Source organism: Neophocaena asiaeorientalis, unplaced genomic scaffold (genome assembly GCF_003031525.2).
Source record: "Neophocaena asiaeorientalis asiaeorientalis breed wild unplaced genomic scaffold, Neophocaena_asiaeorientalis_V1.1 scaffold134, whole genome shotgun sequence".
NCBI classification, from domain to species: domain Eukaryota; kingdom Metazoa; phylum Chordata; class Mammalia; order Artiodactyla; family Phocoenidae; genus Neophocaena; species Neophocaena asiaeorientalis.
Window position 1 is genome coordinate 24188720 of NW_020185339.1, and position 15996 is coordinate 24204715.

At 51.4% G+C, this 15996-nt stretch overlaps 1 protein-coding gene across 2 annotated transcripts in view; it reads right to left on the reverse strand.

The window, feature by feature from the left end:
- Positions 1 to 632: 632 nt before the first annotated feature.
- Positions 633 to 15996, reverse strand: part of ERBB3 (erb-b2 receptor tyrosine kinase 3) — a 17648-nt gene continuing 2284 nt past the window's right edge. The window contains exons 2-28 of one of the 2 annotated variants that reach the window (XM_024737021.1): positions 13969 to 14120; positions 13260 to 13446; positions 12416 to 12541; positions 11735 to 11800; positions 11444 to 11562; positions 11193 to 11334; positions 10707 to 10820; positions 10547 to 10667; positions 8850 to 8923; positions 8621 to 8711; positions 8169 to 8374; positions 7832 to 7964; positions 7545 to 7635; positions 7166 to 7320; positions 6708 to 6761; positions 6216 to 6357; positions 5495 to 5614; positions 5271 to 5369; positions 4895 to 5080; positions 4581 to 4736; positions 4264 to 4339; positions 3940 to 4086; positions 3527 to 3624; positions 3242 to 3430; positions 3070 to 3081; positions 2506 to 2800; positions 633 to 2318 (exon numbers count right to left, since the gene is read on the reverse strand). In XM_024737021.1, the coding sequence (XP_024592789.1) occupies positions 1798 to 2318; positions 2506 to 2800; positions 3070 to 3081; positions 3242 to 3430; positions 3527 to 3624; positions 3940 to 4086; positions 4264 to 4339; positions 4581 to 4736; positions 4895 to 5080; positions 5271 to 5369; positions 5495 to 5614; positions 6216 to 6357; positions 6708 to 6761; positions 7166 to 7320; positions 7545 to 7635; positions 7832 to 7964; positions 8169 to 8374; positions 8621 to 8711; positions 8850 to 8923; positions 10547 to 10667; positions 10707 to 10820; positions 11193 to 11334; positions 11444 to 11562; positions 11735 to 11800; positions 12416 to 12541; positions 13260 to 13446; positions 13969 to 14120 (3872 nt within the window). In that variant the 3' untranslated portion in view covers positions 633 to 1797. Of the gene's footprint in view, positions 2319 to 2505; positions 2801 to 3009; positions 3082 to 3241; positions 3431 to 3526; positions 3625 to 3939; positions 4087 to 4263; positions 4340 to 4580; positions 4737 to 4894; positions 5081 to 5270; positions 5370 to 5494; positions 5615 to 6215; positions 6358 to 6707; positions 6762 to 7165; positions 7321 to 7544; positions 7636 to 7831; positions 7965 to 8168; positions 8375 to 8620; positions 8712 to 8849; positions 8924 to 10546; positions 10668 to 10706; positions 10821 to 11192; positions 11335 to 11443; positions 11563 to 11734; positions 11801 to 12415; positions 12542 to 13259; positions 13447 to 13968; positions 14121 to 15996 lie in introns of both variants that reach the window. The other variant, XM_024737020.1, reaches the window with a different exon arrangement.

Here is a 15996-nt window from a genome sequence, read left to right on the forward strand (position 1 = left end):
GAAGTGTGTTTGGAGGCTGCAGGGCAGGGTGGAGCCGAGCGGAGGCGAGTCGGGGAGATTGCGTTAAGGGCGGGTACGCCCTTCCCCGGATACCTGGAGTGGCAGGAGGGACCGGCCCGGCCAGTCCACTCGTCCTCAGGTGCTGCGAGAACGGGGAGGGGCAGAGCGGGTGTGGAAGGAGATCAGGAGTCTGTGCAGCATGGGCTAACTGAGCAGCCAGACTTCTGAAGGATTATCCGTTTACAGCCTCCCAATCTAGAGACGGGACTCCCACTGAAGATGGCACTATTGTTTAACAACAGGCTTTGATGGCACCTAGGGGAAGTGTTCACAGAGATTTAAGAGAATGAGAGTTCTAAAACACTTGCGTTTTCAGTATTCCACCTCTTAGGGCTTTTTCTAACTTCCTAAACGTGTTGTTTTTGCTTGTTTTGTTATTCCCAGCTGGTTGCCCTGTAGATTCCTAGTAAAACCCTTAAGTGAAAAGGACTGTGCCCTATGCTGGTCTTAGGGAATAAGGAAAAGTAGGGCTGGAGAAATCTACATGGGGCCGAGTAGGCCTATCAGGAGACAGAGAAAGAAGCATATAGTGGTAGCTATCCACTGCTGAGGGACAGAGAAAAGGGGCGGTCTACCTCACACACTAAAGGTTTTTATTTGACAGACAAGAAGCTGCAAAACGTTGGCATTTTTATTCAGACGTATAAAAACAAAACAAAAAAACTTCAGGGCTAACAACAGATACCCCCAGTTTCCCATCCATGGGGACGGAAGTCTGAAGCTGGGTCCTCTTTCTATGCCACCTGGAAGCTTCCCACTACTGGATGAGAATAGCTCCTAAAAGTGGCTCTTGGGACCACTGTGAATCCGTCCCTCGGGTGGAGATCATATACAGCACATGTAGGTTATGGTTTACACAGAGATGCCCAGTTATTTTTCCTTCTGACCACCCCCTACTCCCACCTTCTGAGATAAAAAGTCTGGGTGTAGGAGCAGGCTGTAGCTGCTGGAGTTAGACTTGATTCAGTGCAAAAACAAGAAGACAATGCCCCTTCAAGGGCTCTGACTTATATATCAGTTTTCCTTGATACTTTACAGTAAGAGCACATGCATTGGAAGATCTTGAATCCGGACCTGCTATTTGATTTACTTAATCTCTTTAAGGCTCAGTTTCCTTATTTGTAAAATGGGATAATACCTAGCATACAGAATTGGTGTCAAGGATTAAGTTAGATAATGTTGGTAAAGTTTAGCATGATGCTCGACACATAGTAAATGCTCAGTTAATAGTAATCATTAATATCTACTCCCAACCTCTTCACAAGATTTTAAGCTTCTCATTTTTTCTAGGGGGTTAAGGGTCACAAGCCAAAATTTTGCTTTCCCCTGCCAGGTTCCCCCCTTTCCTCTTCCTTCGAAGTCTGATGGGCAACAAAGTCACACTTTAAAGCCTAGTCTCAACAAGTCAGAGTCTAAGAGAAAGGGACATGGGGAGTAATCCTTCATATTGCCAGGGAGTTCCCCCAAGGAAGTTGAGGAATGGGACTGGGAAAGCACATAAAATAGGGAAAACCATCTCCTTTCCTGGGTTTGGGAAAGAGAAAAAGTGCAAAGCTGGCTAATACCACAAGAATTTTGTGTCCGAGTGTTTAAGGCCTCCAAAGGTTGATTGGAATTGTCTAGGACTAGGGAAATGGGGCTGAGATCTGTGAGGGAGACAGACTAAGGAGAAGAGGGGTACCCTCCAGAGGCACTAGCTGCCATCAAATGCTCCCTGAGTACCTCAGTGAGCAGGGGTTATGTTCTCTGGGCATTAGCCTTGGGGAAAAGCCGGCTATGCCAGTAATCGGGGTTATCAAAGGCAGAGTCAGTGGCTTCTAAACTACGTAGAGTTTTGAGGCGGGCATAATGGACCTGGGGGCCATGGTGTACAGGCCCCTGGAAAGCTCTCATTTCTTCATACCCTTGCTCAGCTGCTGGGCAGGCCTCCATGGCTGCATAATCCCCCCCAGGACCTCCTCCACCACGTCGCCGATTCATATATTCATAATCTTCATCCGGAGTTGTGCTGGCGTTGGGCATGGTGGGCACGGGGTTGAGTGGGCAACTCTGTGTGCTGCCCAGGGAAGCACTGAGGTCTGATCCCACATCCATGTACTCATAACCCAGCTCCTCAAGGGAACTTGGCCTAGGGGGACGAGATGGACTGCACTTTCTCCTCCGGTTCATGTATTCATACTCGTCGTCGTCATCTTCTTCAGTACCCAGGACAGAACTGAGACCCACTGAAGAAAGGGTGCCTTCCCGGGAGGAGGTACCTGAGGGTTGAGAAGAGAGGCTAGGTATGTGGTATTACTTCATTGTAATAGGCAGTGAGGAGTGGGGGAGTCTTAGGAAAAAATGAATAGGGAGGGATATGATCAGAGAAGACAGAAGGATCAAGAGGAGCCTGTGGAAGGAGGATTAGAGAAAGATTTGAGGAAAGCGCTACAGAAAGTCAGGCACCTTTGAGGTGTGCATCTGGCATGACATAACCATTGACATCCTCTTCCTCTAACCCTGGTGGGGACTGTGGGGTGACCGGAGTAAGCAGGCTGTGGCGCTGGGAATGGTAGGCACTGTCTCCTCGTGGCCGTGGGCTCCGGCTCCGGCTTCTACACATGGATACCTTCTCCTGGAGCTCGGCCTCAGAGCCTGTCACATGGCCCTCCGATGACTCTGATGCCAGGCGTCCCCGTGGCACTGGGTGCAGAGAGGCTGGACGGTGGCACCGTTCACTACACCCACGAACTGCAGACTTCTAAGGAGGAAAATAATACGTGGAGATTTACACAGAAATGAGGGAAGAAGAGAGATTTGTTTAGAAGGAGCTTGGGTCGTTCAGTGCCTTCTGTTTTGTAGGACACTGATTAAACCTCAGAGGTTTTTAAAGTCTCCCACACTACCCCTATCAATCCTAAGACACTGCCACCCAGCCTCTTGGCATCCTCTTAAAGAGACAGACCTTACCTGGGCAGCCTCCCCAAGATTCCCCTGGTTCATAGGCATATATCCCGATGATGGACTTACAAGGCTCTGGCTCTAGGATGAAACAAGTGAGGAAGAAGTTTAGATTAAGAGAGAAGTCTGCTCACCACAGCGGCCTTTGAATAGTTAATATGGACATCTGTGGGATTCGTGAGGGCACAGGTGTACAGAGGGCTTAGGGTGCAGAAAGTCTTGGGAAACTGGAAAATCTTACCCCACGTGGCCGAGTAAGTGTCCCAAGTGGCAGGCTAAGGGCAGAGCCTAGTGTGGTTGCCAAGTTCTCCTCCTCTGCCTCCAACTCCAGGTCTAGGTCTAGTTCTGGCTCCAGCTCTACTTCCTCCAGTTCCTTGTTTGTTAGAGCAGGGGGCTCTGCCCCAGGCGGAATTCCAGGCCCACTCTCTCTCTGTGAGGGCAGGTGGTTGATTGTTAAGGTACATCCTGGTTCCAGCCAAGTTCCCTTTTCTCTAGATCTCCTTGGCACCTCCTAATCTCCACTCACCTTTATGACCAGGTACCGTGGTGGGTCTCGGGCCATCCTGGTGAACTCATTGGCTAGTTCTTTAAAGGTTGGGCGAATGTTCTCATCAATCATCCAACCTGGGGGTAAGATGTAGGAAGGAGAGCGATAAGAGGGGAGTGGAGTAGGGAGGGAAGCTACTTAGAAAATGGCTGACGCTTTGTTCCCTCATCTTTGTGTGGGGAGCCTGACATCCACGTAGATGCCATTGGCATCAATAATGTGGAGAGTGCTTAGTGTTTATTGGGCGGAGACCGTTTGGGGCATGCACCGCTGTCCTGGGTATTCACTTTTCATCACTGAGCATTGTTTATCTATGCTTTTTAGGTTTTCAGTCCAATGAAGCAATAATGGAGTAAAAAAAAAAAAAAGGCTGAAATCAGCAGGTAACTCACACTTGACCATGACCATGTAGACGTCAATGGTACAGATCTGGGGCTGTGCCAACCGCTCCCCCTTCTCCAGCAGGTCTGGTACTTCAGCCAGTCGCAGCCCTGCATAGGGCTCTGCCCCAAAGGTCATCAGCTCCCAAACTGTCACTCCTGGTATAGGAAGACATGACTAGTTGATGGCAAAATAGTAGACATGGGCATGCAGATGAAGAGAAGGCAGATCCTGACCCAGGATCTGAAGGGCTTAGAGATTCTAAGAAAGGGTCTCAAAAGGCATCTTTGGAATTTGGACCAGTGATGATATGGTGGGCATCCAGATGGACTGACCATAGCTCCAGACGTCACTCTGGTGTGTGTATTTCCCAAAGTGGATACTCTCGAGGGCCATCCACTTAATTGGAGTCTGGGGGATTAAAGACAAAGGTGTCACCAGCTGATTTCCACACATTTTCTTAGCATTTCTAAACCCATGTTCTCTGTCGTTCTTTGCTGCTCTCTAAGCTTTTATTTCTGGCATCTCCAGGTTCTTCTCCTTGGACTAACTCTGCAGCATCTGCTGGCCTCTCAAAGAGACCACAGAGTGCTTCCCGTCCCCATGCTTCACTCCACCCCTGCCTCCTTACCCAGCCTTTGTGTCACCTTACCTTGGTCTCACTGTGCAGTAGCTGCTTATCATCAGGGGGCAGCAAGTCAGCAACCCCAAAATCTGCCACCTGAACTTGACTAGGTGATTTCAGTAGCACATTCCGGGCAGCCAGGTTCCTGTGCACCATACCATGTTCCTCAAGGTAGTACATTCCCTATAGGGAAGGAAGTGTTCTCAAGGTTGGGGAAATTGGTCCTTGAGCTTCAGAATCACCTCAAACCCTAAGGCACCTCTCAACGCTTGAACCTCCTGGTCGCCTCCCTGTGGGCCCACAGGCAGTTTCATCTTAGAACTCCTCCAGTCTCCTCTCACCTTGGCAATTTGTACTCCCCAGTTGAGCAGCAGCTGTGGCCCCAGTGCCCCACGGTGTTGTCTCACATGATCCAGCAGGGAGCCCAGAGGCAGGTACTGAGTAATGAGCTGCAGGGATGACCCTGGGCACAGTCCCAGCAGCCGTACAATGTGGGCATGGTCGAGGCTGCCAATGGCCAGCATATGCTAAGAGACACAAGAAGGGTCATCCTGGGAACAAACAGGGTCACACAAAACCAGACCAGGGCTCCCCCAACATTCGAAGACATCAACATGGCTAACACAGTATCTGCTAACACAAGACCGTGCTTCTACATAATCGTATCTAATATCAACCCTCTCCTAGTGGCACACAGAACACCCTGCCTTCACTTACGTCCGTCACAGCTTGAAAACTTTGCCGTCCACTCTTGTCCTCAATGACTTTAATGCAGACTGGAATCTTGATCGATTCACCCTCAGGAATCCACACTCCCTGGGAAATTTTGGGCAGGAGTCAGCCTAAGGTTATTCTCCCCAGGCTAGTCCTGTCTCTGAATCTTTCCCTCCTTTGCCCTAGATCCCTTTCCCACCTCCCCAGACTTCCTGTGGGCCACTCACTTTGTGCACAGTTCCGAAGACGCCCGAGCCCAGCACTTTAAGCTTCTTCAGCTCTGTTTCCTTGAAGATTCTGGCCGAGACTTTGTTAGCCTTCTCACTGGGGTCCAGAGGCTCTACGCTCTGGAACAGATGGAAAGGAGGTACTCAGGAAAGCCCACTCCCATGTCCCTCTCCAACCCCCTCCCCAGAGGTGGATGCCAAGAGCAGCAAAGCCCAAAGGGGTGGGAGCAGGAAGAGGAATGTCTCTAGTCTTGGAAAGCATTGCAGGCATATGGGGGAATAAAAGACCTGAGGATTGAGGAAGTCGTTTGTGTTCATGAGACCAGAAATCAAGAGGGTCAGGTTTTCCCTTTGTTGGGAGAGAGTTGGTAATACTATCACCTTGAGTACTTTTACACAATTCTCTCTGTTTTTCAAAGCACTTTCACATACATCATCCCCTCTTACCCTTACAGCCACTTTGTAAGGATGAATGTTATTATTTCCTCTGTATACATGCATAAACTGAGGCACAGAGAAGGAAGCTAACTTCTTCAAAGTCATACGGCAAATTAATGGCAAAATCAGGACTAGAACTCATGTCTCCCATTTCTCTGGCCAGAGTCCTTTCTAACGGACCATACTACCTCCTTGAAGAAAGGGATCAAAGCTCTGGGGAAGGAAGAGGATCTTAAAAGGGTGATGGTATAGGGTATGTTTCAAGGGTAAGCTAGGCACTCACCTCACCCCGTTCCAAGTAGCGCCTCATAGCCCTCTTATTCTGAATCCGGCGCCCACGCCAATAGAGAAAAGTGCTGCCCAGGATCAGGAAAATCACTGCCAATCCTACCACCACTGTTAAAGCCATTGCCAGATGGGTTTTGCTGTGGGACAGAGAAGCCCAGAATTATCCTGGGTCTACACTTCCCTTACAAATGTCATTTACACCTGTACTAAAGGTATAGCGCAGATCTGGGGCAAGAAGTTAACATTCACATCTACATATATCCTTGAGCAATATGAAGGGGTTAACCTCAATCTCCAAGCCCACCCCAAGACTACTGCAAGTTAATCTTAGGAAGGGAAGACCAGAAGCCTGGATTCTTGTGTCCCCAGGTCCAGTGATAGTAGCCTGTATATAGAGGGCCAGAATGAATAGAGACTTAATCTTCCCAGGAGGTAACGGCCCTTCCCCAAATATTCCCAGCTCCCTAAATCTCCAAGCCCACCATACCTGATCAGTGCCAGTGTTTGGCCTAAACAGTCTTGTAGCTCTGGTCCCTTACACCTGGAGAAGAAAGTCACCTCCTTAAATGGGAGCTTGGTAAACTTCCACAGGAAGCTCAATTCCAACACTCTCAATGTACATTGTTTCAGACCCTACCATGGCATCCCATCCTGAAGCCCAAAGCATATCCCAAGACATGGCTCCCATCTCTGGCTCACCAATCCTCCCTGAGTCCCTCTCTTGAATGAAACTCCCCTGAGCTGAGGTTATTCCAGGTTCCCCAAATTGTAGCGTCATTTTGTGCTGTTACTGAGTTTCCCTTTCTCCAATCCTTCACTACACAGCTGGGAGTGGTTCTTAAGTCATAGTTCCTTCTTTCTTTCTGCTCTCCTCACCATCTTCTTTCCCTCTAGTTCTGTTCTCTTACCCCTCTGCCAGCACCCTTTTATCATCCCATCACTGACCCCTGGGTGCAGTTCTCATGACAGGGCCGACATTCATTCTGAGCATCTGGGTACTTGTAGATGGGGCCCTTGGCACCGAGGACTCCAAAGGGGCAGCTGCTCACACAGTGGGGCCCATCTCGAAAATGGGCACACTGGGCACAAGCATCAGAGCCCTGGGTGGAAGAGAGAAGGTCAGGAAGTATGGTATTCCAAGATCAATTCCACACTTCCCAACAAGAACTAGCCCAGCCATTTAGGATCCTCCATTCACAGACCCTAGCATTATCTGACCTCCCTGTGCCTCTCTATGGCCTTGAAATTTGGCCGTATCATTCCCTAGACCCTCCAGTGTTGCCCCGCCCTCTCTCCCTTAGAGATCCTGGTGCTGCTACTGTACCGAGCCATTGCACGTGGTAGTGCCCTCCATGGGTTGGCATTCCGGGTGGCAGGAAAAGCATTCAGCTTCATGGGCAAACTCACGAGGCTCCCTGCAGTGGGGGGCCAGGGGTAAAGGGAGGTGGGTCACTTCCAAGGCCTGACCTTTATGCTCTGATCCCCCAACCATAGGGCCTCCCACCAAGGCATATACAGAAAGTTGTCTAAAGGCTTTCAGGTGCCACCTGAACAGCTCCATCCCTCGGGTCCATCCCCCAACCCCTTCTTGACTCTCCCCGCTCACTGTACCCATTCAGAAGGTTGCAGTGGGTCACACAGACACCTCCTCGGCTGTAGTTTCGGCAAGATAGGCACTGACTGGGGCCCGGGCCCCAGCATCCCCCAGAGGAGCACAGTGGGTCACACACTTTGCCTTCTGCCACTGGAAAGGAAGGGGTGGCTTAGGAGGAGTCTGAGGTCTCCTAACAAGCCTTTTCCTGAACTCTTGCTCATTACTGCTTCCAGCCTAATGTCCCCCTCTCCTTGACTCTGTCCCCCATCCCTACTCCCACTTGCAGGGCAGAACAGCCCTTATACCCCTCTCCTGCCTGATTCCACCGCCCCGTCCGTGGGCCCTTTCCCTCACCGCAGTCTCTGCGGGGCCGATTATGCTTGATGTCCAGTCTCTCTTCCGAAGGCCCCCGAAGCAGCCTGGTCCAGTTCAAAGAATGGTGGTAGCAGAGCTGTCGATTGGCACTTATGTAGATACGCCCAGCACTAATTTCTTTCAAGGATCGGAGGCCCAGAGATGTTACATTCAAGTTCTTCATGATCAACAGTGAGAAGCCCCGGCTGAGAACAAGGAGACTGGATGAGAGGGGAGACTACAGAGGAAAAACTGAGCACGCAGTGGATTCATTTCCATTCAACAAATTTGCTCTGGGCTAATCAACCCACTGAGAGGGACTCCCCCCTCCTTTAGCCTTTGCCCCATCAAACTCCCACTGTATGAGACCATGCCTCGTATTTCACTCAAGGACGCCTGAGAAACTGGGTTCTTTGCCCGGAGATGCGACGACCTCCACACCCCTTACTCACTTGTAGAGGCTTCGGCCCCCAATGGTCGTCAGGTTGGAAAAGACACTGAAATTGTGCATGTGGGGAGGCCAGGACTGGATGTTCAGGTAACCTGAGGGGTTGGAGAGGGGCACATGAGTGGGGAGCCTCTCCCCGTCCTTCCTCAGGTTTGCCTGGTCCCTCCCCTGACGCCTGGCACATGATTTTCTCAAGTGGTATACTCAGTAAGGGCAGGCTCTCCTCCACTCACCTGTGATCTCCCGCACTGTCCGGAAGACATTGAGCTTCTCAGGGTCCAGAGCGGGAATCTTGTGCCAGGGGTCTCTGAGGAGAACAGTAAAAACCAGTCAACAAGGTAGAGGCATAACCAAGTAGCAGTGAGCGTGCCTAGCCTCAGAACTTAGTTTCCAAATAGCGTTCTCCACTAAAAGGAAACAGGACTCTTGGGAGAAATGGCTGAGGCAGTTGAAATATAACATGAGCCTACAGCATCCTGTGCAAAAAAGTAAGGAAATGCTCAAAGCATGAGGGGTATAAGCCCAAAGAACACAGCAGCCATCCTGAAGGGGCCCCACAACGAACAGACCAAGGACAACTGGAATGATGACTGTAAGAGACTCTGAAATGTTGACTGAAACAAGTATCCACACAGATTAAACACACAAGTAAGTAAATAAACAGGAAGGGAAGGCTCTCCCTCACACAAGAATGCCTACAAATAAATACAGGAGGAATAATGGAGTTAGAAAATCATCATTTGGCAATTCTCATAAAAACTGCTTCAGGCAAATATCTCCCCGCAAGATACTTATTAATTGCAAAGGGAAAATAGTAACTTTACAGTAGAAGAGCTGGCAGATGCCACCTTAACCAAGTGACCAGAGGTATCATCACCAATGATGGAACAAATCAACATCATGTGCCTCCTGGATACTATGCACCGAGAATACAACTGTAGTGTTCCTATCGAAATGCACAACTTGAATCTAAGTGTGAGGCAACATTAGATAAACCCCGACTAAGGAACACACTACCAATCACCTGACCTGTACTCATCAGCAAGGTCAAGGTCATGAACTGTGACAGATTAAAGGAGACTGAAGAGACACCAAATGTGAATGTGTGATCCAGGACAAGAGCAAAGCTATTAGCGAAATGTGATTAAGGTCTGTAGATTAGATAACATTTTGTATCAATGCTAATTTCCCGATTTAAACAATTGTACTATGGTTTTGTAAGAAAATGTTCTTGTTTTCAAGGACTACACACTGAAATGTAACTGGGGTGAGGGGACACCATGTCTGGAAATTTACCTTCAAGTGGTTCAGAAAAACAAGAGCATGTATATATAGTGTGTGTGGCGCGTAGAGACAGAAATGATAAACATATGGTACATTGGTAACATTTGGGGGATCTGAATAAAGAGTGTATGGGAAATCTTTATACCATTTTTTGCAACTTTAGATCTAAAATTTTGTCCAAAGTAGACAGGTTGCCCTAACGTTTCTCACACACACACACACACACACACACTCACTCACTCACTCACTCACTCACTCACTCACTCACTCACTGTAAATGCTGTCCTATGGATTAGAATGTCCCTTTGCTCTTTGTGGCTCCAAACCAAGAAGCAGAACTAGGGGAAACAGCTGGAAGTCATGAGACAGATTTTTATCTAATTTAAGTAAGAACATTTAGAAACCCTTAAGAAGGAGGACACAGTGTCCCTGTCCCTTGCCACTCACCTGGCTGGATTGCTTAGGGGTATCTGAGGGGATTCAAGCCCTGGCTGGGGAGTTAAGCACTGTCAGGTCCTTTGTGGCCTCTACGATTTTATGATCTAGATTCCTGATCAGCTCCACATACGAAGGCTTGAACCAATGCAATGAACCGTGAGCAGGTGGATGGGGTGGGGGATCAGGGGATGAAAGCAGAATCTCTAACCCATTGAGGCCGGTGATAAGAAAGTCCAGGTTGCCCAGGATCTTGGTGCAGTTCACAAATCCATCAATGTTGCTCGAGTCCACAGTCTGGAAGCGGCTCCCAGAGCCCTTCCCCTCACAAGCTGTATCTCTTCACCAACTCCTTACCATCTCTTACTCACCTTTGGGGCACAGACCCCCACAAGGTTCACATATCTTGAGTCCATTTTTATCTACTTCCATTTTGTCAGGAGGACAAGCCCTGACACAAGATGTTTGATCCACCACAAAGTTATCTAGGAGGGAGGAGGGCACCATTAGAGATGAGGGAGGAACACTGCCAACTACCAACTGAACCTCCTTCCTCCTGCTCTGCACTGCATTTGCTCCAATCGACCACCCGAGGTTCCTTAAGTGCTGTCTCATGGATTAGAAAGGCCCTTTGCTCTTTGGATCCGAAGAGCAGAGCTAGGAGCAACTGCTGGAAGTCATGGGGAGACAGATGCGGGAACGGGACATAGGGGTCATTCATTAGGGGTGACTAGATGATCACAACCAATTGCCCTCTATATCCTCTATTAACCACCCAACTTGATCCATTTTGCCTCCTAAAATTTCACCTAAAATCCTCGTTCCACTACCATTGTTCCTTCCCTTCAGACACTTACGGGGACAGCTGGCTACACAAACTCCTCCATACTGATACTTGGTGTGGGGATTGGGTTCCAGCTGGAAAGTTAGCTTGTTGTAGACAAGAGGCTGTGGACACTGGCGTACACAGGCTCCACTGTCATTGAAGAGCCGGCAGGCCTAGGAACACAGAAGGCTCATAAGACTCATGTTACATATGGACCCCTACTTCCTCCCCAAAGCCCACATCCCATTTCAGAACAGGCAAGCGGTGGTTAACAGTACGTACAAAGCAGTCTGTGTCCTGAGGGCCCGAGCAGCCCCCTGCACACTCGTCGTGGCAGCACTGGTTGGGGTTCGGCCCAAAGCAGTGACCATTACACTGAGGGGCACATATGGTCTTGGTCACTACGGACGGAGAGAAAGCACAGCTGTCAGGGCTCACAGGACCTTATTCTGAGGCTATCTCTCACCCTCTTGCCTTATAGGCTCATCGCTACCCCCTGTCGACACAGGCTGGGGTGGGCAAGGATATGAAAGTATATATGAGTTTGAAGTCTTTAAAATGAAGTAAACCCACGTGTCTGGCAGTCTTCTGGTCCAGGACCCCAGCATCGCCCCTTGCAGACCTCATGACAGGGGGGACCTGGTTGGGAGGGAAAGTAGCACAAGCGGCTGTCAAAAAGGCTTGCTCAAATCAACAGGGTATGATGTCAGCACACAGGCACCCAGTCCCGGGAAGCGAAGAGCCAGGGCAGCATCCCTCCTTACCCCAGCGGAGCTGGGCTGGGCTCAAGTGAACCTGTCAGCAAGGGGTGGAGCCGCACCTCCACACCACCCACAGGGCAGCTGAGGGGAGGGCCCGGGGCACATGCCTCACTCAGCCCAGTCCCAACCCAGGAATTTGGTTCTTCTTGGCAAACTGAACCCAGTAGGAATATGTGTGAGTGAGTGGACAGGGAGTGGCAGACTGCGGTCAGGGCTAGGTAGGTTCTAAGAAGGAACGATGTTGGAGTGGAAAGAGAAATGGATGTGCAGTCCAGAGACCTGGCTTCCCACTCAGAGCCCCTTTCCTTCGCACGCTGCTTCTGCGGTTCAGGTTCTAGGGGACTGACCTGCTCCCTCCTGGCAGGCTCCTTGGGTTAGAGCCCGAGGTTTGTTCAGTGGCAGCTGGGTTCACATTAGGGACATATTGATGAGGGGAAAGGAGTCACTCTGGTTGGGTGGGGGCAAGGGGGCAGGCTTGATCATGGCCACTCACAGGTCCTGCCATTGTCCTTCACCACTATCTCGGCATCTCGGTCCCGCACGATGTCCCTCCAGTCAACTGTGTCCATGTGACAAAGTTTATCATTCTTCTCAATGTAAACGCCCCCTGACAGAATCTCTGAGGTAGGGAAGAGAAGTGCCAGGGTCAAGGGCTAGTCAGGGAAGTCCTCCTTTTCCCTGCCTCCCCACCAGTCTGAAAGGCCACCTGAGTCAGGAGCAGAGGACATGGGCAGGCAGATATGTCCAATTAAATCCAAACTGCAGAGGAGGCACGCCTTGTAAGAGGAGCAGGCCAAAAGAAAGTCCTTCCCCCTCAGACACCTGTCCAGATCCGGTTTAGCGAGTTGGGGAGGGGAAGGGAAAGAAGGAGAGTAGATCCCTGACTCAAATCCACACCTCCCCACCCCCGCGTGCCCTACCTGTGTGTTTTTCAACTGACTGGGACAGGCAGAATCAGAAGGTGGCCAGGTGGTATTTAACCCCTCTAGTCCTCCAGCTTGGGGTGACTTGTGAGGGCGGGAGGGAGGATTCCCATTCCCAGGGAAGGAGGGACATCAAGGGGCACTGTACTCGGATGTTAGAAGAATGTGTAACAGCCTCAGCTCCAACTCCAGCCCCACCAGGACATAAGGACCCTCCCCGGGGACAGATGCCTCAGCTCCCTGTTAGGGCCCTCTATCATTTAAGGAGGAGTGGACCTTTAGACCGTGGTGGTCAAGGTGGTGGGCATGTTGAACGGGGGTACTTAGAGGGAGCAGTCTTGGGTCATCATCAAAGAGGCACCTGTCAGCAGGTTGGCTGAGGGGCAGGCCTGGAAGGAATCATCAGGAACTGACCAGTGAGCTGAGTAAAGCGGAGCTGGCGCAGAGCATGGCTGGAGTTGGTGTTGTAGTTCAACATGACAAAGATGGCAAACTTCCCATCGTAGACCTGGGTCCCCCGCACCACTCGGAGGTTGGGCAGTGGCAGCGTAGAGAACTCATTCATGGCCACAAGGACGTAGCCGGTCACTTCTCGGATCCACTGTGATGGAGCAGATCGTGTGGGTGAGAGGGAGAGTGGGGCAAGAAGTGTCAATCCGCTTTCCCTCCCTAAGGCACTGAGGAAGCTCTAGCTCCTCTAATTTTTTCCAAGTCCTGTTTTGGAGTAGGGAGTAGCGGGCGCCACACGACTTCTGCAAGGGAAGACAAGCTGTAGAAATAACCGAGGGATTCTAGGCTCCTAGCCTTTCCTTCTCAGGGCTCCTCAGGCCAGGAGGAGGGTCCTTGCTTATCCCTTCCTCACCTCCTCAGGTGCCTCTTGGTCCCTGGTGCAGAACCCTACCCTGCCCCTGCCCCCTTCTCAGGGCCAGCCCCTGTGCATCCCCGGCTACAGCAACCAGTCCACAGGCCCCAGATTCCAATCATTGCCCCATAAACACACTGGCTTGGATCTTAGGAACCATGGAGACTTAGGAATGCTCAACTCCAGCCCTGAGGACAGGAAGGAGGCTTCTGTAGGGTGGACAAGGGGGAAGAGGTCAAGGAAGGAGGTCGGCACTCTAACCTGCAGGAAGGAGAGGTCAGCATTGTGTCCTGTGAGCACGATCTCCAGGTTCCCCATCACCACCTCACACCTCTCGTAGAGCTTGTACAGTGTCTGGTACTGGTTCTCGGCATCGCCGGTCACACTCAGCCCATTCAGAGTCCCAGGGCACACTGTTCCAAGTGGAGGTAAGAATGGCAGAGGCCTGGACACAAGTTTTCGGCCCTGTGCCCCAAGACCACCCCTTGGTTGCCCTCTTCCAGTAACATTTAGCACGATCAGAGGCAGCTGCCTCCAACCCTCCGCCCTAGAGGCAGAGGCCAAGGCCAGACTGAGAGCCTAAACTTCCTCTTTTCCCAGAATCCCTTCACTGGCCCCCTGAACAGGAAGGTGAAAAGATTGCCTTTTCCCACCTGGGCCTCCTCTGTGCCTCTACTGGGTACTACTTTAGGTGCTAAGGAGTTAATCAAGGAGGATGTGGGGTTGTTTTCCCCTCCCTAGAAAGAAGTTAGAAAAGGACCACAGCTTGGTTACCCTCCTCTTCCCTTCCCCCGCTCCAACCAGGGCACTTCTCTACCCCCATCCTGCCTCTCTAGGTCCTGGAATAAATATCTCTTTGGGGCAGCACACAGCCCCTATTGTGTCCACTGAGGGTGGGATGGGGGCAGAGGGCGGGGGCAGTGCCTGGGGCCACGGTACGGCCCACAATGAGGCGATTCTATTTAGGAGGAGGGGGCTGCCCCACCCTGTCCCCAGACACCCTGTCCTCAGCCGCTGCCCCCCTCTCTCCCCTCAAGCCTTGGGCTCAGACGAGTGACCTCACTGGCAGGGGGCCTCTGGTGGTGGTGTGGGGGGCTCAGTGTGAGCTCTGTCTATAAAGCTGGAAGATAGGGAGCTGACTGCCCACCTCGCACCCCCTTCATCAACTCTGGCTTTCCTCTCACTCTGTTCCCCGTCCCAGCCCACTCCAGCTCCCTCAGCATCACACTTTCCAGCCCTAGAGTATTTTTCAGCAAATACAGAGAAGCAGGATGGAAACAGCAGCCGACTGCCTCCATTCTAAGCCTTCTACCCAATTTCATCGTCAGAGGAGATTCATTGAGAAGCTTTCCAGGGCTTCCCTGGTGGCGCAGTGGTTGAGAATCTGCCTGCCAATGCAGGGGACACGGGTTCGAGCCCCGGTCTGGGAAGATCCCACATGCCGTGGAGCAACTGGGCCCGTGAGCCACAACTACTGAGCCTGCACGTCTGGAGCCTGTGCTCCGCAACAACAGAGGCCGCGATAGTGAGAGGCCCGCGCACCGCACCGCGATGAAGAGTGGCCCCCCCCTGCCACAACTAGAGAAAGCCCTTGCCCAGAAAACAAAGACCCAACACAGCCAAAAACATGGCACTCTCACTCACATTAGGGACAGCCTAGACTCGAGGTACATGAGGCATGTCAGTCTTGGGGGTTCACTTTACTTTCTAAGTATGGAGGACATAGGGGCTATGGGAAATGTTGGACCCTGAAGCCCTCCCTACCACTTGTCTCTCCTCTGGCTCAGTGAAAGACTGCGGGGAGGCGGGGTAGATACCACCTGTCCCAGCCACCCTTCCCTGAGGCAGTGGCAGCCTAGTGGGAGGCAGGAGTGAATGGAGGGAGGGAGATTGGTGAGGCCCCAACCCCTCCTCCCTGATGCACCCCTAGTCTGACCACCTGACCTTTGAAGGGCTCCCATTCCCTATCACACCCCATGAAGGGAAAGGGGTGAGCTAGACCCAGCAGGCTGGGAGCTCCCAGAGGAGCCTGGGAACTCTAGGGTCCTTGGGTTGAAAACGAAACGACTAGGAGGTTAGTCGTTTCTGGAACAGCGCCACCCCAACCCCCTTCCTGGCAGGACACCCCCTCTTCCAAGTCAAGGCGCCAACCCTTCTCCCCAGATAAGGGAGGAGCCACGATTTCTGCACAGGGAAGTGGGGTGTGGGCGTGTACACACACACACACACACACACACACACACACACACACACACACACGCACACACGCGCACGCACACGCGCACACAC